General features: G+C 42.6%; 1 protein-coding gene across 1 annotated transcript; it reads left to right on the top strand.

Moving 5' to 3' along the window:
* Positions 1-284: 284 nt before the first annotated feature.
* On the top strand, positions 285-10720 carry LOC311131172 (vascular cell adhesion protein 1-like). Its single transcript, XM_084164017.1, has 10 exons — positions 285-428; positions 773-1048; positions 3004-3294; positions 3506-3766; positions 3975-4250; positions 5250-5519; positions 6430-6741; positions 7120-7395; positions 7671-7931; positions 8276-10720. The coding sequence occupies exons 1-10, from the start codon at positions 386-388 to the stop codon at positions 8434-8436; spliced, it is 2427 nt and encodes an 808-aa protein (XP_084020143.1). The 5' UTR covers positions 285-385; the 3' UTR covers positions 8437-10720.
* The last annotated feature ends 13828 nt before the right edge of the window (positions 10721-24548 follow it).

The raw sequence follows: 24548 nt of genomic DNA, 5'->3' as shown, positions 1-24548 counted from the left end.
GGTACTTAATTGTTACCCAGAAATTATTTGATAGAGATAACTGCTGCATTGGACCTTTAAGGAAACCATCTTGAGTTATATTTAACCCAGCAGAGGGGGTTGTTATTCACAACCATGAGAGAGAGAGAGACACACACAATGAGAGGCCAGGAGTGGGAGAAATAATCCGTGACATACTTGGACTTGTAAGGGGGTGTGTTTTTATTTTTTTAATTTTTTTTTACCCTGTTGGTATCCCCCCCCCCCCTATTCCAAGTTATAAATCCACAGACTCTGGGCTGACCAGACCCATCATCCACAGCATAGCAAAGCAGGACTAAGGGAAGTTACAGTCTAGCTCAATCAGTTCCTTACAGTTTTTTTATTCAGCCTATCCAACGCAAAAATGTATCTCACTCTGGTATGGGTATTGATACTACCAGTAACAGGTAAGCAGTGATTCTATTTCTATCATTCATGCCAACAGATTAACACTTCACAATCAATGTGACATGTCTACTGTGTGGCAGTGTCATGCATTTTAATAGGATTGTGGGTAGCCTTGGGATGTAACTGTTCAAAAAATGTCAGTGTTGTATTTAACAGTATGTACATATTTAAATGCAGCCATAGTAGGCTAAATATTATAATTACCAATAGGCTTATAACCTAGAATTGAAACTGAATTTAAAAAACGATAATGACCTCAACTTTCTTTACCCTACTTTATAGTTTTTAAATATGTTATTAATTATGAATGTGAATTGTAATTCATTGTTATTTTGCATTTCAGCATTTGCATTTCATATGGAGCTAAACCCAAAGAGTGCACTTTTGAAAGTTGGTGATAAGCACAAACTGCGATGCTCGGTGAAGGATTGCAATGAAAAGGTTACTATCTCCTGGGCTTTGCTGGAGGATAAGCCAATGTTTGTTAAAATACGAAACTCAGGGTCGGAATCAGTGGCGATCTTTGACCCTGTGATGACAGTACATGATGACACACTTCTCTGCAAAGGCAGTTGCGGAGCATTGACCAAACAACACCGTGCGGTTGTCAAAGTATACTGTAAGTCCATTCAACTTAATTCAGAATAAGCCATCATCAGCCATTGTTATAAGCCAATATAAAATGCCTATAAATGCTTATAAGTTCTTTATTGATTACTATAAATATTCTGAATGCTTATGAATTGTAATACTTATCATGCTTATGAATGCTTATACAGTGGGGAGAACAAGTATTTGATACACTGCCGATTTTGCAGGTTTTCCTACTTACAAAGCATGTAGAGGTCTGTAATTTTTATCATAGGTACACATCAACTATGAGAGACGGAATCTAAAACAAAAATCCAGAAAATCACATTGTATGATTTTTAAGTAATTAATTTGCATTTTATTGCATGACATAAGTATTTGATCACCTACCAACCAGTAAGAATTCCGGCTCTCACAGACCTGTTAGTTTTTCTTTAAGAAGCCCTCCTGTTCTCCACTCATTACCTGTATTAACTGCACCTGTTTGAACTCGTTACCTGTATAAAAGACACCTGTCCACACACTCAATCAAACAGACTCCAACCTCTCCACAATGGCCAAGAACAGAGAGCTGTGTAAGGACATCAGGGATACAATTGTAGACCTGCACAAGGCTGGGATGGGCTACAGGACAATAGGCAAGCAGCTTGGTGAGAAGGCAACAACTGTTGGCACAATTATTAGAAAATGGAAGAAGTTCAAGATGACGGTCAATCACCCTCGGTCTGGGGCTCCATGCACGATCTCACCTCGTGGGGCATCAATGATCATGAGGAAGGTGAGGGATCAGCCCAGAACTACACGGCAGGACCTGGTCAATGACCTGAAGAGAGCTGGGACCACAGTCTCAAAGAAAACCATTAGTAACACACTACGCCGTCATGGATTAAAATCCTGCAGCGCACGCAAGGTCCCCCTGCTCAAGCCAGCGCATGTCCAGGCCCGTCTGAAGTTTGCCAATGACCATCTGGATGATCCAGAGGAGGAATTGGAGAAGGTCATGTGGGCTGATGAGACAAAAATATAGCTTTTTGGTCTAAACTCCACTCGCTGTGTTTGGAGGAAGAAGAAGGATGAGTACAACCCCAAGAACACCATCCCAACCATGAAGCATGGAGGTGGAAACATCATTCTTTGGGGATGCTTTTCTGCAAAGGGGACAGGACGACTGCACCGTATTGAGGGGAGGATGGATGGGGCCATGTATCGCGAGATCTTGGCCAACAACCTCCTTCCCTCAGTAAGAGCATTGAAGATGGGTCAATGCTGGGTCTTCCAGCATGACAACGACCCGAAACACACAGCCAGGGCAACTAAGGAGTGGCTCCATAAGAAGCATCTCAAGGTCCTGGAGTGGCCGAGCCAGTCTCCAGACCTAAACCCAATAGAAAATCTTTGGAGGGAGCTGAAAGTCCGTATTGCCCAGCGACAGCCCCGAAACCTGAAGGATCTGGAGAAGGTCTGTATGGAGGAGTGGGCCAAAATCCCTGCTGCAGTGTGTGCAAACCTGGTCAAGACCTACAGGAAACGTATGATCTCTGTAATTGCAAACAAAGGTTTCTGTACCAAATATTAAGTTCTGCTTTTCTGATGTATCAAATACTTATGTCCTGCAATAAAATGCAAATGAATTACTTAAAAATCATACAATGTGATTTTCTGGATTTTTATTTTAGATTCTGTCTCTCACAGTTGAAATGTACCTATGAAAAAATTACAGACCTCTACATGCTTTGTAAGTAGGAAAACCTGCAAAATCGGCAGTGTATCAAATACTTGTTCTCCCCACTGTACATGAAATACTAATTTATTAATACATTGTTTACTAATGCTTTAATAACCATGCAACATATTATCAAGTAATACCCTTAATTAAATCAGTCCAATTGAATCAGTTTTAAATATACATGTTTAAGGTAGGCCTTTGAATTTCAATTTCAATTTTTAGCTGCATTCCCTAACCATAGTAATTTGATATTCCAGCATTTCCACAGCACCCTGTCATATTAGGCATTGACCGACTTCTGTTGGGCCAGACCAACACTCTGACATGTAAGGTGATAGGCGCTTATCCTGTAGAGCAGCTGAGGCTTGAGTGGCTGCGAGGAGACAGCTTGCTCCAGACAGATGCAGAGTCTGTTGTGTCCACCTACACATTCACACCCACCCCCGAGGACAAAGAGGCAAGCATCACATGCAGAGCCACTCACGATCAGGCTGGTGTACCTGATGATGAGAAGACCAAGGAAACCTCTGTTTCCCTCACAGTGCTTTGTAAGTTACTACTGCAGCATAACTGTTAGGCAAATGGAAGTTGCTAGTGATAGATTGAAGGTTGACATTATATGATTAATATGAAATTGCCCATATAAGCACTGATCTTAGTCAGTGTGGTTTATGCAGTTATTCTGCAACGACTGAATTTCATCCATAGTTCACAATTGAGGCCTAAAACAACAACATAAAAACATATTTTTTTCTTCAGATGCGCCACAGATTACGTCAATATCTGAGCTGACTGTTGTGAGAGTTGGCTCCAGTCCCACATTGTTGTGCCATGCTGAAGGGAACCCCAGACCAGAGATACAGTGGAAGGCCATTGGTCCGCATGGACAGGCTGTCACAGTGGGGCAGAGCGAGGAGCTTGTCCTTACAGAGATGACACTGGTGGATTCTGGTCAATATGATTGTGTGGCAAGCAACACCATTGGAAACATCACAGCCAGCGTGAACGTCATTGTTCAAAGTAGGATAATAACTACCTGAATTTCTGAAAATGAAAATGAATTTCTGTTTGGTGTCACTCTATGATAGTGTAATAGTAAGGAGTAATCTTTATAGCTTTGTCTAAAAAGTCTCTTTGGGGGAGCAATCTCAATAAAAACAACCTCTTAAATAGCGAGCTAAACTTCTGTCTTATGTTATCTATCCTTGATGACGTTCCCCTCTGGCAGCTCCCCCAATGAACACCTCCATCAAAGTAAGCCCAGCCAGTAAGGTGAAGGAAGGGGAGAATGTGACGGTGTCCTGCCTGTCAGACGGAGCTCCGGTGGGATGGATGGTGCTGAGGAGACTGTCTGAGGACCAGGATGTAAAGCTCCAGTCCAGCAACGGCTCCTCCACCTCCTTCACCCTCTCCTCTGCCCTGCTAGCAGACTCTGCTCTCTACCAGTGTGAGGCCTTTAATGAGCACGGCAGCCAGAAAGTCAGCACCTTGCTCTCCGTTGAAGGTGAGATTTTTTTAAATGTACATTTGGGAACATAACGTTGTAAGTTGACCTTATGCTTTGTGCAGTAGTTACTATAACTACTTTGGGAACCAAATTAGAATTACAAAATTGCAGCATTCTACATAAAACAATGGCAGGATTCTAATAATGGAAACTGGAAAAATTATGTTTCAGAATAGTTGCCAGTATAGTTAAAGTTTATTACATGTAGGCCTAATTACACCCATGTAACGGCATAATATATTTAAATGTAAAGTATAACCTAAATCTGTACTGTTGTTCTGCAAATATACTCCTTCAGTTGAACTATAACAATGTACAAAAGCATGTAAGAGGCATGTCCTGATGAAAAGGGAAAATGTGTCTTAGTAAACGTATTGAAACGCAATTTCTCTGGGGAGCAAACTGAGTGTTGAGTCACTAAGCCATTAGGTTCTTCTCTGTGTACAAGAGCCCTAGAAAAGTGGCATAGCAGATAGCAGAAATAGTACATGTTCTGTTCACATGCATACAGACTTTTGAGAGACTCTCCAATGTGGATTGCTATTATTTTTACTCTGTGTGTGTTTCCCACCTCCAGGTAAGATGAGATGAGTGGGTTTAAATACAGGAGCTACTCAGAGTAATAATTAAAACCATTACTGTGAGTAGATGATGATGATGATCATGTGGAGTAGAGGGATCTGGCGAAATGTTCATTGTTTTACCGAACAGTTGATTTCTATAATGATACCTGCCTTTGTGATGTAGCTTTACTCTTTTTAATATACTCTTAACTTTGCTTCGTTTTTTCTGTTGTGGATTAAGTTGTGGCTAGATTTGATTTCACTAAGAGATTTTCTTGCGGAATAGTGGATTGATTTGAATTGAATTGAATTAACTGAACTGAATTTAACTGAAACGAAGCAGAATCCAATTGAACTTGATTTCTATTGAACTGAATAGAGCGTAGAAACAGAGACGTCATCTATCCTCTCTCCTGTGGTTCTTTTCTCTCAGCGTATCCCCTGGAGGTGGAGATGGAATCGGGGGTGACGGCTGAGATGGGATCAAACCTGGTGCTCTCCTGCCGGGCTTCGGGCTGTCCCCAGCCAGCCTTCTCCTGGAGGAGCATGCTGGACATGCCCGTCCACAGCCACGCACACAACCAGGACTCCCTCTCCCAGCTCCACCTGAACCCACTTGGGCTGGCCCACGAGCAAGCCTACACCTGTGAGGCCAAGTGTGGCTCTGTCATCAAGGCCAAGCAATCAGAGGTCAAGGTCTTCTGTGAGTAAAGATGGCTTGGCTTGGTTTAGTTCAATGCATTTACTTTGAGTTTGTATGTTATGAGAAGAAAGAAAGAAATGTGCTTAGAAATAAATAAAATAAAGGTGCTTGTCATTGGCCATCTTTTACAGAAGTCCAATGCCAGTTTGATATCATTTATTCAATTTTGTTTGGAAATGTCCAGATGAAAACAAAGTTAGTTGGGGTTGTCTGTAATTTGCCTTACACTTGTTCAGTGGTACAAAGGCGTGGCACATTACATTCTATAGGTTTATGTTGATATAGCAACTGTTTTGCTCAGTGTGGGGGAATGCTTAGGTTCACGTCACTGACTTGGAATGAGTACAGTGACACTTTGTAGGAGGTTAGAAGAATAATCCTTCTCTTATGAAAATAAACGTAAGACTTAAAGTATGAATGATCACCCTAAACCATGCTGCTTTTCCACACAACATGGGCAGAAGTCCAGTTTGCTTTTGCCGGAATGCACTGGTATAAATAGTCTGGTTCAATGTGGGAGAAAGATCAACATAAAGTGAAGAATTGTCATATTTCCCGTATGTGAAATGTAGAGTTTCGCAGAAGCATTGTCATTGTATTAAAGGGGGTTAAGTGTTAATGCATTCTAGTTCATTGACTCACATGATTCTATCGGAAGGGCTGTTTCACAAGTTGTGTTGATTAATGCCTCCCTTACTGGCAGTCTTTTTAAAAGTCTGCTATATTATGGAAATGTGTCAGGTCCCCATGTCGGCACGTCACGATCTGAAACACCGCATCTTTAAACCTCTGAAGTGAAGAGTCTACCCTTTAACATGACTGACTAACTCGCTCACAGCTCTATCTGGTCTCATGTTCTTTTAGTCAAATATTGATATTTTCATCTACCCATTTCTCTCTCCTCCCCCAGCTTTCCCCTCGGACCCTATCATCGAGAACCCTGGACCCTTTCTGGAAGACGGGAAGGCCACCTTGTATTGTTCTGTAGTCGATGTCTACCCAGCCAGTCACTTGCAGATCCAATGGCTCGATGGGGAAACTGAGCTACACTCCGAGGTGGGTCAGTACTCCAGTGAGCTCCAGAATGTGACATCAACGCTATCTTTTTCGGTGGAACCGGAGGATCAGGGGAGACGGATCACCTGCAGAGTCGGTCTTCAGATGGACGTAGTCCCTCAGAGTCGGAGAGAGAGGCAGGCGGTGACTGTACTGGAGCTCCACTGTGAGTGGTTTTACAGATTATTGAAGTCTAACTCAAATCATGAATTTTTTATGGCCTTGGCCAATGGAGTGGATAAGTATTGTGATGATCCTAGAGAGCCACAGGGTGGTGCAGGCCTTTGTTCGACCCCAGCATTATAACACACCTGATCCACTCATTGGGTTCTGAATGGAGGACCATGAACAGTTGATTGCTTGAATCACTTGCGTTTACCCTGGGCTGTCCACCCACTGCCCTTGGTGCTTTAAATTTAGGGAATCTGTCATGCCGAACTTCAGTCCTTGAGGTGTTAATGGCGGTTGTGTAGTGCGAGTTTATGACCTTATAACCTATATGTGTGTTTATAAACCTAAACTAAGTCTGATGTTTGCTGTGCAGATGCGCCCAGGGGAACCACCATCACAGTGAGCCCAGCCAGTGAGGTAAAGGAAGGGGAGAGCGTGACGGTGTCCTGCCTGTCAGACGGGGCTCCGGTGGGATGGATGGTGCTGAGGAGACTCTCTGAGGACCAGGATGTAAAGCTCCAGTCCAGCAACGGCTCCTCCACCTCCTTCACCCTCTCCTCTGCCCTGCTAGCAGACTCTGCTCTCTACCAGTGTGAGGCCTTTAATGAGCACGGCAGCCAGAGAGCTAGCACAAACATTACAGTCAGAGGTGGGTGCCAGGCTTCAAGCAACCACACACCACATTCTTCTTTTATTTCACTAAAACACATTCGTACTGACAACAACAGGAAACTTTGCCTAACCCCAGTTTGTTTTTTTGGTTCTTCAATTAAGTTACTGTTCTCTACACCGGTAATGTAATGTTGTATTTCGCACTATAACTGCACTGCACCATATTCATATTTGTTTTTCATTTGTTGTCTCAAGGCAGTGTCAAGTGTCTTCCCTCAGTATTCAAGTGTGTTCTATTTATCTTTTGTCCAGCACCTCCTAGGAATACAACAGTCCTGGTCTATCCATCCACTGAGGTTCAGGAGGGCCAAAATGTCACCGTATGCTGTCGCTCTGTTAGTTTCCCCCCACCTGTTGTGGTTTTGAGAAAACTGGACAATGGCACAAAGCTCTACTCCTCAGATGGGAACTTCCTGCTGGTGAACCTTACGCCCAACGATACAGGCCTATACCAGGTGAATGTCACCAATGACCTGGGTTACGAGACTGAGATCTTCAGCATCAACGTCATGGGTGAGTGAGACGGTTCAGTGTAGAGAGCTCTTTATTTCCCTTCACCGCAAATATAAAATATAATTCACAATAGAACCAATTACTTGAAAATACTTTGAACCCCATGTTTAACTGAGAAATTGGAAACAGAGAGAACGGAGATATCTCTATCTCCTCAAAACAAACAACAGTGGAATTTGAGAACAGTGAAGCTTTAAAAAGTCAAGAAAATTCCATCCACCCATAACAAACACCGGTGTCATTTGAGAGGACTCGAAAGCTGTAAAAACATAAAATTCAATTTTTGGCCAATCTGCCTCGTCCTCACTGTCTCCCTGTTCTTCCCCTCTTCCCTTCGCCTCCAGAGAAGCACTACAGTCCTTCAACCGACTGGAACCAGATACTCATTCCTGCTGTCTGCGTGGGTATCATGGTGACCACCACAGTCCTAGTCCTGGACTACCTGAGGAGAGCCAGGAGGAAGGGCTTCTATGAGCTGGCCAAGTGTAAGCCCGGCACTGCATAAACTAGAGGAGTCTAAAACCTGCGGCCCGGGAGCCCGATTGCGGTCCCCACTTGTGCTACCAACATGAACATGTACTGTCCAAAAATGGTTCCTCAGACTAAATTACTTTGACGCTCCTGGTGTAAAGACATACCAAGGGACAGACTCACCTGGAGTGGACTCCTTGCCTGAGAGGGTACAGACGAGAGGCTCGCTCCTTGTCCCGTGTCCAGGTCTTTGGCCGTGTCTAGACTTGACAGTTCATGCAGCTTTAGTATTCTGATCATAGAGTTCTGATCATGGAATTCCGAACGTGTCATGGGTCTACACCTACATTTTAAATGTGTCTACCGTGTCCACAGTGTGTCCGGATTCCCTTTTCCCGCGCTATATTCAAATGCCAGTATGCATTCTAAAAACGGTGGAATAGGCAAAATATGATAATAACACAACAACAACAAGTTTTTCTAAATATTAGCTAGCTAGCATTTATGAGGCCAGCAAACATGTTCCTCACACGCTAGGAATGTATTTCCTACAACGTTATAATGAAAAGGTGCCTCTAGATCTGAACACAATCAGACCACAAAGCAAATTTTGTGCGTCTAGACCCATCTTTTCAATGGGATTTTCGTATTCTGATAGCAGAAGTCGCATGTAAGTGTCAAGTGAAGACACGACCTCAGTCAAGGACAGAGGACTTATGACCTTCGGATGTTACTAGAATAGGGAAAGAAATAGAGAAGCACCTTTGTGGTTGGATGTGTGGATTTCTGGATATGTGTGTATGTGGGAACCATTGACTTGGTGTGTATGTTTGTTTTTTACGGTGTATATCCGTTGGACCTTAGGTTCCCATTTCTATAGAAACCTACTATAATTTTCTCCTTCATAATTTCTTGGCAGCTTTCATTAAACCCGTTGATGTCTAAGTGACATAACAGTAGGATGAATGCAATATGTTACATTTCTTCAAACTAAATCATACAATTTGAAATTAGCAGTGATATGAAGTTGAACTTAAACAAGTTAATACAATGTATTGACATTGTATATACAGTATGAACTTTGCTATATCAGTATGATATGTGTCAGAAACGACACAATGGTTTCCCAAGGAAAGGAAAATACAGTGTTGTGGTAATATGTAATACAATATGAAAGCAAGACATATTTGCCTCATTGTTTTGTCTTATAAGACTATTATATAGGTCTCTAATGTGGGCTAAACTTATTAGAAGTGTTTGGATGTGTGGAGAGGTTGCAATGTGTGTGCTGTATTTTTGTTCCCCACCATTTACTTAATGTTTGTGGGATATGAGAGCCGGTTTGGTACGTGTTTTAAAGGAGCTGTTGTTTTTTAATCAAAGCCTGTATATAACTTTATTTCTTATGTTTATGACTGTTCGTAGTCACTTTTGAAAGCGGTGAAAAGTTTTTCCCTATTTTATGTGAATTGTGTTTGAATTGTAAGTTTGTTTCATTATTAATAAATATTTATTTCCATAACTAAAAGCTGTTAATTGAAATAGGAGCTTTGTGTTTTGGGGTCTCCCGTTGCAGTGGGGAAAGCCAGGGAAAGTGAAGACAATTATCGGGGGCTTTTGTGTGAGTCAGCATGTTCAGCGTGACTCACAAGTCAAATTTCACTTTCAGTTCCTGGAAGTAGTGCTATGAGTGTTGGACATGTTAGAGCAAAACTCCCTTTCCTCAATTTTGTGATTGGCTCCACTCTTACAATCCAAGGGGAGGATGGAGAAGGGCAAATAGATAGGAAACATTGACATTCAAGTCAGTAACAGATTGATCAAGGTTATATACCTTGTGCATGCTGGTTGTGGAAAAAGCATGTTTGACTATGAACTCAAATCTGTCTTAACCAATGTACTGAATAGACCACAGCTTTCGGGAAAAACTCAACCTCGTTTAATTATAGTATCTATTCTTTACAGGGAACATTGAGCTTCTAAATTACATAGTGAAAAGCTAATGAAAAGAGCCCATTTGGCTTACGCAATCAGATTGCAAGTTCAGAGAGTCCTAGGTATGTGTTCAATTTCACGCCTTAAAGATGCACTCTCGAACGTTTGTATAATTTCAGCCAGTAGTTTTGAAAGTGGTGCTCACGTGCCAAAAGTGGTCCTCGTTTTTTGTGTACTATGTCATCAAATTGTGTACTACGTCATCCATTTCGTCTGATATGTTACGTCCTGCAAATTATTATTAATGTGGTTTTATTTGCAATTCGTATGGTATGTTATGAATCCAATTTGTACTATATGTTAAAATAAATGTTTGCTTAAGATCCTGGAGTGCATCTTTAAGTATTGAATTCAAAATAAAATAAATCGTAAAGATGAAAAATAAAGTTACAATTGTAAAAAATAATATTTTTGAGGAAAAGTGAAAATATTTATATAAAAAAAAGGAAAGCAAAATGTGTAGAATTGTAAACAAAAACAGTGATATCAAAAGCAAACAATTATTTTAAAGCGAGAGAGAAATTAATTTAAAAGCAAGAAGAAATTATTTGAAAACTAATGGAAAAATAGCTTTTAGTTAAACTTTTCCAACAACCAACCCTATTGAATCAATTTTGGCTACGCTCTTGCCTGCAGTTGCTACCTTTGGTTAGGTTACTCGTACAATATGTTAAGAATTTAAGTTAAGAAAAGTTACAAATATAATCCAGAGGACTCGCGCAAGAGTGTCGTCGTGTCATCATGGTAGATATACGAGTCCCTGGTCTAAATACAATGATGTAGCTAACTGGAGACATTCGTCATGGGACTAAAATCACAATGGCCTATTTGGGCGTGACAAGCAGTTGGTTTACTAAAAACATGCGGGCAAACCTTTCACTACGGCTGGCAGTGGCTAGCTACAGGCTTGCAGCCTTGTGATGCATTCCATTTGGCTAGCTAGTCAGACAACAAGATACAAATTGTCACAGGTCTATAATGAACGGATATTAGAAGTGTACAGTCTGAAATTATTGACACTCTTGATAAAGATGAGCATTAATTAAACTGTATAAAATAAATAATTAAAAACGTAGCTATATTGTATGTTCCAAACATTTTTGAAATTATATTACTTTATACTGATACAATTGCTCAGAGAAAGAGATTTAGTCAGGGGTCAAAATTATTGACACCCCTGTTTTCAATACCTTTTAATACCTCACCTTGCAAGGATAACAGCACTGAGACATTTATGAGTTGGTGGGATCTTAGACCATTCCTCCATACAGAATCCTTCCAGATCCTTGATATCCTTCATCTGTGCTTATGGACTGCCCTCTTCAATCCAATCCACAGGTTTTCAATGGGTTTCAAGTCCGGAGACTGAGATGACCATTGTAAAACCATTTATTTGTGGATTTTGATTTGTGCTTGGGGTTATTGTCTTGCTGGAAGATCCACTTGCAGCCAAGTTTCAACCTCCTGTCAGAGGCAACCAGGTTTTTGGCTAAAATGTTCTAGTACTTGGTCAAATTAATGATTCCGTTGACATTAACAAGGGCCCCAGGACTAGTGGAAGCAAAATAGCCCCATAACATCAAAGATCCACCACCATATTTTACAGTAGGCATGGGGTTGCTGTTTATGCATTCTCATTTAGACGCCAAACCCACCACTGGTGTGCGTGGCCAAAGAGCTCTATTTTCAGTCAATTTACCCCATACCTAGGGCTCTTTCAATCCGTATCACGGCAGTTCAGCTTTACAACAATTAAAGGCAATGTTCCCGCGTTAGCGCAGACTGCATTCAGGGTAAATGCTGCATATGTTGGCTCAATCGGAAATTACATTTACATTTCTATTACACAATCTGTAACACTTCAGCGATACAGATTGAATAGAGTGCCTAGTAGACTGGGGATGTGTCACACCAAACTAAACTGGTGAATCATTGTGTTTCAACATCATTATTGTCCATAAGCTTCCATGTTCTGTCTTTAAAGATGGCCATTGATGTCTTGAATCAAACGCATATTGAGCCCCCATAGACACTGATAGACGTTCTCAATGTGCTTAATAGGGCAAACAAACGAGGGCGGATAAATGAGGCCAAGCGTTACCGCTTTAACAAAACTGTATCATGTTCCCAGCTCCTTTCTTCAGCACATTGTCTATTGATTCTCTTTTCGCTTTCCTCCATAATGGCCGGTCACCATGGAAACAGTCCCGAAGCCTGGCTTCAGAAGGAAAGAGGGGTGTCAGGGTTGTTAATACCCAGAGGACAAAGATGTGTGAGAGAGTAGGGGAGGTGCAAATGGGACATTGTGGTCTGTCTTGGAGAGGTGGCAAAGTAGGAGACAAGGTTTCTCCAGGCCACTGCGGTCTTCCAAATGTAGAGAGACCCATTGGAGCGGAGCACCATTTAAGGTGTGAAGAGAAGCTCCTTGGCTGTAGGCCTATTTTGGGATCATATGGATCCAAAGAGTATGGGTTAGTAATGCAATGTTGTTGCTGAATGTGGAAATAACCAGCAAAGTCCTTCTGTAGAATGAGTTAGTGTTTGCAAGCAGTTCCATTGGAATACATTTACTGTTCACCTTCATGGGGTAGAAAATACTGATCTTGATTTATACTGAACAAAAATATACATGCAACATGTAAAGTGTTGGTCCCATGTTTCATGAGCTGAAATAAAAGATCCCAGAAATGTTCCAAACACACAAAAAGCTTATTTCTCTCATATGTTGTGCACAAATTTGTTTGCCTCCCTGTTTTTTTTGGGGGGTAAGAGCGACTTACAGGAGCAATTAGGGTTAAGTGCCTTGCTCAAGGGCACATCGACAGATTTTTCACCTAGTCGGCTCTGGGATTAGAACCAGTGACCTTTCGGTTACTGGCACAACGCTCTTAACCACTAAGCTACCTGCCTGTTAGTGAGCATTTCTCCTTTGCCAAGATAATCCATTCACCTGACAGGTGTGGCATATCAAGAAGCTGATTAAACAGCATGATCATTACACAGGTGCACCTTGTGCTGGGGACAATAAAAGGCCACTCTAAAATGTGCAGTTTTATCACACAACACAATGCCACGGAATTCTCAAGTTTTGACGTAGCGTGCAATTGGCATGCTGACAGCAGGAATGCCCACCAGAACTGTTGCCAGAGAACTGAATGTTCATTTCTTTACCATAAACCGCCTCCAACGTCGTTTTAGAGAATTTGTCAGTACATCCAACTGGCCTCACAACCGCAGACCACGTGTAAACACGCCAGCCCAGGACCTTCACATCCGGCATCTTCACCTGCGGCATCGTCTGAGACCAGCCACCTGGACAGCTGATGAAACTGAGGAGTATTTCTGTCTGGGGAAAAACTCATTCTGATTGGCTGGGCCTGGCTCCCAAGTGGGTGGGCCTATGCCCTCCCAGGCCCACCCATGGCTGCACCCCTGCCCAGTCATGTGAAATCCATAGATTAGGGCTTAATATATTTATTTTAATGAACTGATTTCCTTATATTAACTGTAACTCAGTAAAATCGATGAAATGGTTGCATGATGCGTTTATATTTTTGTTCCGTGCATTCGGAAAGTATTCAGACCCCTTGACTTTTTCCAAATTTTGTTACGTTACAGCCTTATTCAACAATTGATTTAAATACAAAACATCCTCATCAATCTACACACAATACACCATAAAGACAAAGTGAAAACACGTTTTTAGACATTTTTGCAAACGTATTAAAAATAAAAAACAAATACATTATTTACATAAGTATTCAGACCCTTTGCTATGAGACTCGAAATTGAGCTCAGGTGCATCCTGTTTCCATTGACCATCCTTGAGATGTTTCTACAACTTGATTGGAGTCCACCTGTGGTAAATTCAATTGATTGGACATGGTTTGGAAAGGCACACACCTGTCTATATAAGGTCCCACAGTTGGCAGTGCATGTCAGAGCAAAAACCAAGCAATGAGGTCAAAGGAATTGTCCGTAGAGCTCCGAGAGGGAAGGGTACCAAAAAATGTCTGCAGTGGCCTCCATCATTCTTAAATCGAAGAAGTTTGGAACTACCAAGACTCTTTCTAAGTAAAAGCCAAGTAAAAGCCAACACACGTGATTAAAAGGCACTCATAAATAGGCATGATATAAAATAATAAGACCTGCTGATAAGTAATATAAAAATAATGACATTCTAGTTTAGTAAGAGTCAGTGTCACTTGTGACACATTCAAAACCTTTATGGGAGTACATTACACTTCTGTACATGGTGAAGCACATGAGCTGCTCTCTTGCTTCACTGTCCTATGACATGGTGGATAGTGGTATTAAAGGGGAATAAACTGGACAATTTATGCTGCTTCAGACCATTCATCTACCAAGGCAATTAAAGGAGATAAATCTCTTGCGGCAAACACTTTAAATGCTTTTCCGTTTTAAAGAGCTTATCTGTCGGGGGCCTTGAGTTGTGTTGAAGTCTCACACTGGACCCCAATGACCGTTAACCTTGTCGTGAAGAAATGGTGTAAATTATGTAAGACTAAAGGAGGATTTTCTGCAGATGTTCGCCCATCTTTGACTTGGGGACAATGATTTGTGCTGGGGGTATTTCCTGGCCTCTGGAACGGGAGGCACAAGTTTTTGCTGTTTTGCTTAGACGGACTGAAGCTGCTGCCTAGAGTTGTTGTTTGTTTGATTACCACTTCAACAATTTTATGGGGGGGACCCCCGTGACTCAGCAGATGTTGGTTGACCCAGGGTCGTTTCATACAGCCTGATCCCAGATCTATTTTTGCTGTAGTGCCAATGACTATAGGAGTTGGCAAGAGAACACAAACAGATCTAGGACCAGGCTATGTTTCATGTGGAGGGCTAATTTAACTGTTGGGCTCCAACAGAATGAACAACATATCTGTGGTGCCAGCACATTTTCCCCCATATACAGTTGAAGTCGGAAGTTTACATACACTTAGGTTGGAGTTATTAAAACTCGTTTTTCAACTACTCCACACATTTCTTGTTAACAAACTATAGTTTTGGCATGACACAAGTAAGTTGTCCAACAATTGTTTACAGACAGATTATTTCACTTATAATTCACTGTATCATCAATCAACATCATTTGAGTCAATTGGAGGTGTACCTGTGGATGTATTTCAAGGCCTACCTTCAAACTCAGTGCCTCATTGCTTGACATCATGGGAAAATCAAAAGAAATCAGCCAAGACCTCAGACATTTTTTTTTTGACCTCCACAAGTCTGGTTCATCCTTGCGATCAATTTCCAAATGCCTGAAGGTATCACGTTCATCTGTACAAACAATAGTACGCAAGTATAAACACCATGGGACCACGCAGCCGTCATACCGCTCGGGAAGGAGACGCGTTCTGTCTCCTAGAGATGAATGTACTTTGGTGCGAAAAGTGCAAATCAATCCCAGAACAACAGCAAAGGACCTTGTGAAGTCCTATATCGACATAACCTGAAAGGCCGCTCGGCAAGGAAGAAGCCACTGCTCCAAAACCACCATAAAAAAGCCTGACTACAGTTTGCAACTGCACATGGGGACAAAGATCGAACTTTTTGGAGAAATGTCCTCTGGTCTGATGAAACCAAAATATAACTGTTTGGCCATAATGACCATTGTTATGTTTGGAGGAAAAAGGGGGTTGCTTGCAAGCCAAAGAACACCATCCCAACCGTGAAGCACGGGGGTGGCAGCATCATGCTGTGGGGGTGCTTTGCTGCAGGAGGGACTGGTGCACTTCACAAAATAGATGGCATCATACGGAAGGAAAAGTATGTGGATATATTGAAGCAACATCTCAAGACATCAGTCAGGAAGTTAAAGCTTGGTCGCAAATGGGTCTTCCAAATGGACAATGACCCCAAGCATACTTCCAAAGTTGGGGCAAAATGGCTTAAGGACAACAAAGTCAAGGTATTGGAGTGGCCATCACAAAGCCCTGACCTCAATCCTATAGAACATCTGTGGGCAGAACTGAAAAAGCGTGTGCGAGCAAGGAGGCCTACAAACCTGACTCAGTTACACCAGCTCTGTCAGGAGGAATGGGCCACAATTCACCCAACTTATTGTGGGAAGCTTGTGGAAGGCTACCCGAAACGTTTGACCCAAGTTAAACAATTTAAAGGCAATGCTACCAAATACTAATTGAGTGTATGTCAACTTCTGACCCACTGGGAATGTGATGAAAGAAATAAAAGCTTAAATAAATAATTCTCTCTACTATTATCCTGACATTTCACATTCTTAAAATAAAGTGGTGATCCTAACTGACCTAAGACAGGGAATTTCTACTAGGATTAAATGTCAGGAATTGTATTTGGCTAAGGTGTATGTAAACTTCCGACTTCAACTGTATTATGTTCTGTTGATTAAAACAAAACACCTGCTTTTGACTATCTTCTCTCCCCCCCCCCCCTCTTTGTAAAGGGGATCTGGTTTTCTGACCTCCTTTCATATTTTTATTACTTTTGTCAGACAGGACAATGGAAATGTAGAAAGGAGTGAATTGGGAAACAGGTAGAATGGCCGAGAGAGAGCATGAACCCCTGTTGCCAGGGGGGCATGTCGGCCGGGTTTGGGTTGCTGCTCTCCACTGCAGCACACCTGATTTTGATTCTTGTTTGTGTTTTTTGCACGACAAGACTGGATGAGAATTCGTCATAGTTTAAACTTACAGCATACATTACAAAAGAGCAGCCTTTTTGGGGCCCTAAGCGAGATTTGGTGGTAGAGAGAAAAATGTGTAGTTTGAAAGTTAATCAACTACAATTCTACTCATTTTGCCATGGGGCAAAGATAAGATACAATGTATTGCAGTTTTAAAGCTAATTTGCTGCAATTCTAAACATTTTGCCATGACTTATTCCATGTTCATATGATATGAGTGAGAGTGACTAACAAAATCACTGGTGGCCCTATGGAGGTCAGGGCCCCTGGGCAGGTGCCCTGCAAAGTTTGGCCGTGATTACTACAAAGTTGAAATAGCTGGCTAGACTGCTTTACCTAGCAATCTAAAAATGTTAGCTGACATGGGCTATTTGCGTGACTGTCAGTGACTGACACAACAAGAGGAAAACTACTGATGCACTACCAAATTTCAAAATTGCATCTTGTGGATTCTACTATTCTAATTCTCAACAGTAAGTTGAGACCCCGACTGAGTTCCCAAAAATAATAATAATATTATTGCCTGAGCCAGCGCTGTCTTACAATTGACTTTACATTTTAGTCATTTAGCAGACGCTCTTATCCAGAGCGACTTAAAGTTAGTGAGTGCATACATTTTTCATACTGCTCCCCCGTGGGAATCGAACCCACAACCCTGGCGTTGCAAACGCCATGCTCCACCAACTGAGCTACACGGGACTTGTAATATTTCATGACAATGCTTGCCAGTTTGGTCTTTGTGTGAGTGCACTTCTAGCAGAACCATTACTATTAGTCAGTAAATGTCTGAACATTTGTCTAGGGAGAAAAATGTAAGGGAGTAAAAAAGGGAGGTAGAGTGTTTATTTTTACCAATGACCTGTGTGGTCATGTTCCCTCTTGCATGTTCCCCCTGCCCTCCCCCAGATCTCGGAGGCCTTCACAAAGCTTGCTGACCCATGCAGGAACCTCATGTTTGAAGTGCCAAGTAAGTTCCCCATGAAAATCAATGAGGAAAGCAAGCACTTGTGTCTCTAAATAACAACATGGCCAGGATAGAGATCACATGAGTATTCAAAGTGACACCGAAGTTATGCTTGCTTTCCTGTTGCCTGCTGCAGATGGGTTGATTAAAGAGCTATCTCCGGTGGAACTGAGCCTTTAAGGCGGAAGTACCAGCTTGACCCATTGAGTGGAATCTTGGCCTTGCCTTGTGTCTGCCTTGGTTAAAGTAGTTGTAGCAATGATGATTAAAATGCTTGGCCAAGACTTGCATGCTTACTTAAGCAGAAATCTGTACCGTACTTTGTGTTCTCTGCTCTTGGAGAACAACAGGCTGCATCATTTGTGATGAACGCTTCTCCCTGTAAACAAGGGAACTAAACATGTGGTCAAATGGACATCAATGCAGGCCTTTTAATAGCACTATAGGACAGGCAACTAGATTTTATAAATTCACTAATAGAAATCTGACATGCATGTATTTGTATGCCACTTTATCATAAGCATAACAAACGATTTCAGCACAAAAGTGGTGGTTTATAACTGATTGTTTATATTGTGATTTTCCCCATCTTGTAAAGGAAGAGACTCACATTCTTCAGGACTTATTAGAAATGGATGTGTGCAAACTGAAACCAGGCTGACTTACACTCTGACCCAGTGTCTGGTTGCTGGAGAAGTGCCAAGATAAACACAGTTGTCTTAGTCCGACTTGCCTTTGGAAAGACGAACTGTGCGATGGTGGTCTGATAATGAAAACATCAGATCTGGGCCATTTCTCGACAGGAGGACACTCCAACTCTCCATCCAACTCTATACTGTGCTTTACACTAAATGTACTAAGTATTTTGCAATAATGCACAATGCAAGATGTTCAAAAACACATAGCTCGTACCATGGACACAAGGGCCGAAAGGAACCCTGGCAAGGTTTGGTAAGCCATGTGATGTTACATCCCACACACCGTAGTATGATACCAAACAGTCTTGTGTATGGTTGTTTTGACAAAGGCTAATTTATTTTCAGATTATAGAACTTGAGCAATACATAGGCAACACAGCGACAATAGTACTGGCTTATGCAGAAACAGGCTAGTACCTATAAGGCAACACAAGAGCCATGCTAGTCTCCCTTAGATAATATGCATACATGTTAGATGACATGCAGAATCAGGGGACGCGTGTGACAGGATCCTTTACAAAATAACCTCATGTTCATTTGTACATCTGTGGAGCATCTGTTATTCTATAGACATAAAACAGGAATTTGTTCCTGTTTTATGTGTTAAACAAGATCAAGTGGCTTGTTGTTTTGCAGACCACTTCATGTTAATGAGACCAGAAGAACATGGGTTAGCCATTCATTGCCAGTCACGATGTATGTGTTATTTTTCCAAACAAAGCACTTGTTATCATACTGTCGTAAAAAATATGAATGATGTTATTGAATGAAAGACCTAAGTATTTGAAGATATTGTCACTTATTTCACGCTCAGCCTTAAGTGTACCAACAGTTTAATAAGGATTACAATTTCAGAGGCTATGTACAAATCAGTGCTTGGATTTGATCAATGCTGACACTTATTGTGCCTGTCTGGTTCTTAGTAACTCAGGCAACAAGAGAAATGCCCCCATTTGGAGCAACAGACACAGTTACCATGGGAACATGTCCCCTCTGGAAGTACAGTTTTTATGTTCACAAACATCGCTTTTTTCAACTGTTTGATATTCAGTCCTTATGCCCAGTTTCTCATCATTAACTTTGCTTGTTGGTTCATTATCTCAGAATCCAACAGCTCTTATGTTTGTGAAGTGTCTCTGTCACCTATTCTTCCACTTTACCCCATTTCGTCTCTTTTATTTCAGCAGACAGACACAATTAATGCTTTGTCCAGCACACCTACATTGAATAACATATAACATATAACATATATAGCACAGACATAAACCATTCTTTTGACAAAGGAGGGAAATAGTGTTGGTGTGAAACATGGAGGAGAGGACCTTCATTCGATCTTTCTTTAAGCACAGGAAGTTGCCAAACTTGAGATGAAGGTTATTTGCCAGGACGCCCTTATTGCCATACTGTGGGATCCTCACTGGGATTCATACATTATTCTTTTGTAAGGAAATCCAGAAGAGCAGGAAATGGCTCAGAGTGCCTATGGTTCAGTTATAGACCCCCATATGCTCACCCCCACTCGGCACACACTGGTTGAATCAACGTTGTTTCCACATCATTTCAATGAAATTACGTTGAACCAACTTGTAATAAATGTCGAATTGACATCTGTGCCCAGTGGGCCAGCACTTGCAGCACTATTCTCACAGTGGAATAATTAATGTTTTGTAGTGTTTGCAGTCCAATTATGTATAGCCAATCTTAATTATGTTTTCTAAAACTATGTACTGGCTATTATTTATGTTATTCAACAGCCTACACAGAAATGTAGATTTCATACCTTCAGCATTGAGGTCCAGCTTGCTTATCCAGAGCTTGGGGGGTATCTAGTGGTAAAAAAGAGGAATACATTGGATGATTCTTCATATTGCCGGTTGTACCTTGCTTTTAACAAACTCAGTCTAAAGTTTAACAAAAGTGCATGACATTATTGAGGGGTTAATTTTAATAAATTTCTGATCATAACAAAAGTTGATAAAATTGTAATTTATTTCAGTTTTCTTCTAGAATATGAAAACAATGACATGGTGTAGCCTACATGTTTTTCCTATAAAGGCAAACTGAGAGCTAAGTTGCAATTTTGTCAACTTTTCTTACTAGATTTCTAAATGAGGAACCAAGAAAACTTTATTTAGAAGAATTTGCATTATGCCGATAAGATTCCATGAGCATGTTTTTGTGTTTCATTCATATTACAACAAATAAATCAGAAATGTGTGTGACAGGCTTTAAAAAAAATACTTTTTGTAATGACATTGCATTTGTAAGCACTATTGTGCAATCAGGGTAATGTAGCTAATTGGGGTAATGGACTGATGATGATCTGATGGGGAACAGTATCTGATGTGATGGTGGAACAATATCTATATGATGGGGAGCAAAGCCTTCTATTACAATGAAAAACTCTGTGGAACAGAATCTGAAAGGGGTCCCTGGGTTATTCTCTGTGTATGTATTGATATGTAGGCTATGTGTGCCGTTTTGGTATGTACAGTTGAAGTCAAACGTTTACATACACCTTAGCAAAATACATTTAAACTCAGTTTTTCACAATTCCTGACATTTAATCCTAGTAAGAATTCCCTGTCTTAGGTCAGTTAGGATCACCACTTTATTTTAAGAATGTGAAATGTCTGAATAATAGTAGAGAGAATTATTTATTTAAGCTTTTATTTCTTTCATCACATTCCCAGTGGGTCAGAAGTTGACATACACTCAATTAGTATTTGGTAGCATTGCCTTTAAATTGTTTAACTTGGGTCAAACGTTTCGGGTAGCCTTCCACAAGCTTCCCACAATAAGTTGGGTGAATTTTGGCCCATTCCTCCTGACAGAGCTGGTGTAACTGAGTCAGGTTTGTAGGCCTCCTTGCTCGCACACGCTTTTTCAGTTCTGCCCACAGATGTTTTTTATGGTGGTTTTGGAGCAGTGGCCTCTTCCTTGCTGAGCGGCCTTTCAGGTTATGTCGAAATAGGACTTGTTTTACTGTGGATATAGATACTTTTGTACCTGTTTCCTCCAGCATCTTCACAAGGACCTTTGCTGTTGTTCTGGGATTGATTTGCACTTTTCGCACCAAATTACGTTAATCTCTAGGAGACAGAACGCGTCTCCTTCCTGAGCGGTATGACGGCTGCGTGGTCCCATAGTGTTTATACTTACGTACTATTGTTTGTACAGATGAACGTGGTACTTTCAGGCATTTGGAAATTGCTCCTAAGGATGAACCAGACTTGTGGAGGTCTACAAATTTTTTTCTGAGGTCTTGGCTGATTTCTTTTGGTTTTACATTTTACATTTTAGTCATTTAGCAGACGCTCTTATCCAGAGCGACTTACAGGAGCAATTAGGGTTAAGTGCCTTGCTCAAGGGCACATTTACGTCATTTAGCAGACGCTCTTATCCAGAGCGACTCACAAATTGGTGCGTTCACCCTATAGGGGGGGGGGGGGGGGGGGGGGGGGGGGGGGGGGTAGAAGGATTGCTTTATCCTATCCCAGGTATTCCTTAAAGAGGTGGGGTTTCAAATGTCTCCGGAAGGTGGTGAGTGACTCCGCTGTCCTGGCGTCGTGAGGGAGCTTGTTCCACCATTGGGGTGCCAGAGCAGCGAACAGTTTTGACTGGGCTGAGCGGGAACTATGCTTCCGCAGAGGAAGGGGAGCCAGCAGGCCAGAGGTGGATGAACGCAATGCCCTCGTTTGGGTGTAGGGACTGATCAGAGCCCGAAGGTACAGAGGTGCCGTTCCCCTCACTGCTCCATAGGCAAGCACCATGGTCTTGTAGCGGATGCGAGCTTCAACTGGAAGCCAGTGGAGTGTGCGGAGGAGGGGGGTGACGTGAGAGAACTTGGGAAGGTTGAACACCAGACGGGCTGCGGCATTCTGGATGAGTTGTAGGGGTTTAATGGCACAGGCAGGGAGGCCAGCCAACAGCGAGTTGCAGTAGTCCAGACGGGAGATGACAAGTGAACTCCTGAGTGGCGCAGTGGTCTAAGGCAATGCATCGCAGTGCTAACTGTGTCACTAGAGATCCTGGTTCGAATCCAGGCTCTGTCGCAGCCGGCCGCGACCAGGAGACTCATGGGCGGCGCACAATTGGCCCAGCGTCGTCCAGGGTAGGGGAGGGAATGGCCGGCAGGGATGTAGCTCAGTTGATAGAGCATGGCGTTTGCAACGCCAGGGTTGCGGGTTCGATTCCCACGGGGGGCCAGTATAAAAAAAAATAAAAAAAATGTATTCACTAACTGTAAGTCGCTCTGGATAAGAGCGTCTGCTAAATGACTAAAATGTAAATGTAAAATGTAAGTGCCTGGATTAGGACCTGTGCCGCTTCCTGTGTAAGGCAGGGTCGTACTCTCCGGATGTTGTAGAGCATGAACCTGCAGGAGCGGGTCACCGCCTTGATGTTGGCGGAGAACGACAGGGTGTTGTCCAGGGTCACGCCTAGGCTCTTCGCACTCTGGGAGGAGGACACAGCGGAGTTGTCAACCGTGATGGCGAGATCATGGAACGGGCAGTCCTTCCCCGGGAGGAAGAGCAGCTCCGTCTTGCCAGGGTTCAGCTTGAGGTGGTGATCCGTCATCCATACTGATATGTCTGCCAGACATGCAGAGATGCGATTCGCCACCTGGTTATCAGAAGGGGGAAAGGAGAAGATTAGTTGTGTATCGTCAGCGTAGCAATGATAGGAGAGGCCATGTGAGGATATGACAGAGCCAAGTGACTTGGTGTATAGGGAGAAAAGGAGAGGGCCTAGAACTGAGCCCTGGGGGACACCAGTGGTGAGAGCACGTGGTGCGGAGACAGCTTCTCGCCACGCCACTTGGTAGGAGCGACCGGTCAGGTAGGACGCAATCCAGGAGTGAGCCGCGCCGGAGATGCCCAGCTCGGAGAGGGTGGAGAGGAGGATCTGATGGTTCACAGTATCAAAGGCAGCAGACAGGTCTAGAAGGACAAGAGCAGAGGAGAGAGAGTTAGCTTTAGCAGTGTGGAGAGCCTCCGTGACACAGAGAAGAGCAGTCTCAGTTGAATGACCAGTCCTGAAACCTGACTGGTTTGGATCAAGAAGGTCATTCTGAGAGAGATAGCAAGAGAGTTGGCTAAAGACGGCACGCTCAATAGTTTTGGAAAGAAAAGAAAGAAGGGATACTGGTCTGTAGTTGTTGACATCAGTGGGATCGAGTGTTGGTTTTTTGAGAAGGGGAGCAACTCTCGCTCTCTTGAAGACGGAAGGGACATGGCCAGCGGTCAAGGATGAGTTGATCAGCGAGGTGAGGTAGGGGAGAAGGTCACCGGAGATGGTCTGGAGAAGAGAGGAGGGGATGGGGTCAAGCGGGCAGGTTGTTGGGCGGCCTGCAGTCACAAGTCGCAGGATTTTATCTGGAGAGAGAGGGGAGAAAGAAGTCAAAGCATAGGGTAGGGCAGTGTGAGTAGGACCAGCAGTGTCATTAGACTTAACAAACGAGGATCGAATGTCGTCAACCTTCTTTTCAAAGTGGTTGACGAAGTCATCCACAGAGAGAGAGGGGGGGGGGGGGGGGGATTCAGCAGGGAGGAAAATGTGGCAAAGAGCTTCCTAGGGTTAGAGGCAGATGCTTGGAATTTAGAGTGGTAGAAAGTGGCCTTAGCAGCAGAAACAGATGAAGAAAATGTAGAGAGGAGGGAGTGAAAAGATGCCAGGTCGGCAGGGAGTTTAGTTTTCTTCCATTTCCGCTCCGCTGCCCGGAGCTCTGTTCTGTGAGCTCGCAATGAGTCATCAAGCCACGGAGCTGGAGGGGAGGACCGAGCCGGCCGGGAGGATAGGGGACACAG

Source organism: Coregonus lavaretus (genome assembly GCF_964263955.1).
Source record: "Coregonus lavaretus genome assembly, chromosome: 6".
NCBI lineage: Eukaryota > Metazoa > Chordata > Actinopteri > Salmoniformes > Salmonidae > Coregonus > Coregonus lavaretus.
The sequence above is the reverse complement of the archived record's forward strand: the minus strand, read 5'-3'. Positions and strand labels throughout refer to the sequence as shown.

What these genes read in the sequence shown, in the direction of transcription:
- LOC311131172 (XM_084164017.1), top strand. Translation starts at nt 386, where the DNA reads ATGTATCTCACTCTGGTATGGGTATTGATACTACCAGTAACAG. An exon ending in ATCAGAGGTCAAGGTCTTCT is followed by an intron (nt 5,520 to 6,429) that starts GTGAGTAAAGAT and finishes CTCCTCCCCCAG; the next exon opens with CTTTCCCCTCGGACCCTATC. An exon ending in CACAAACATTACAGTCAGAG is followed by an intron (nt 7,396 to 7,670) that starts GTGGGTGCCAGG and finishes TCTTTTGTCCAG; the next exon opens with CACCTCCTAGGAATACAACA.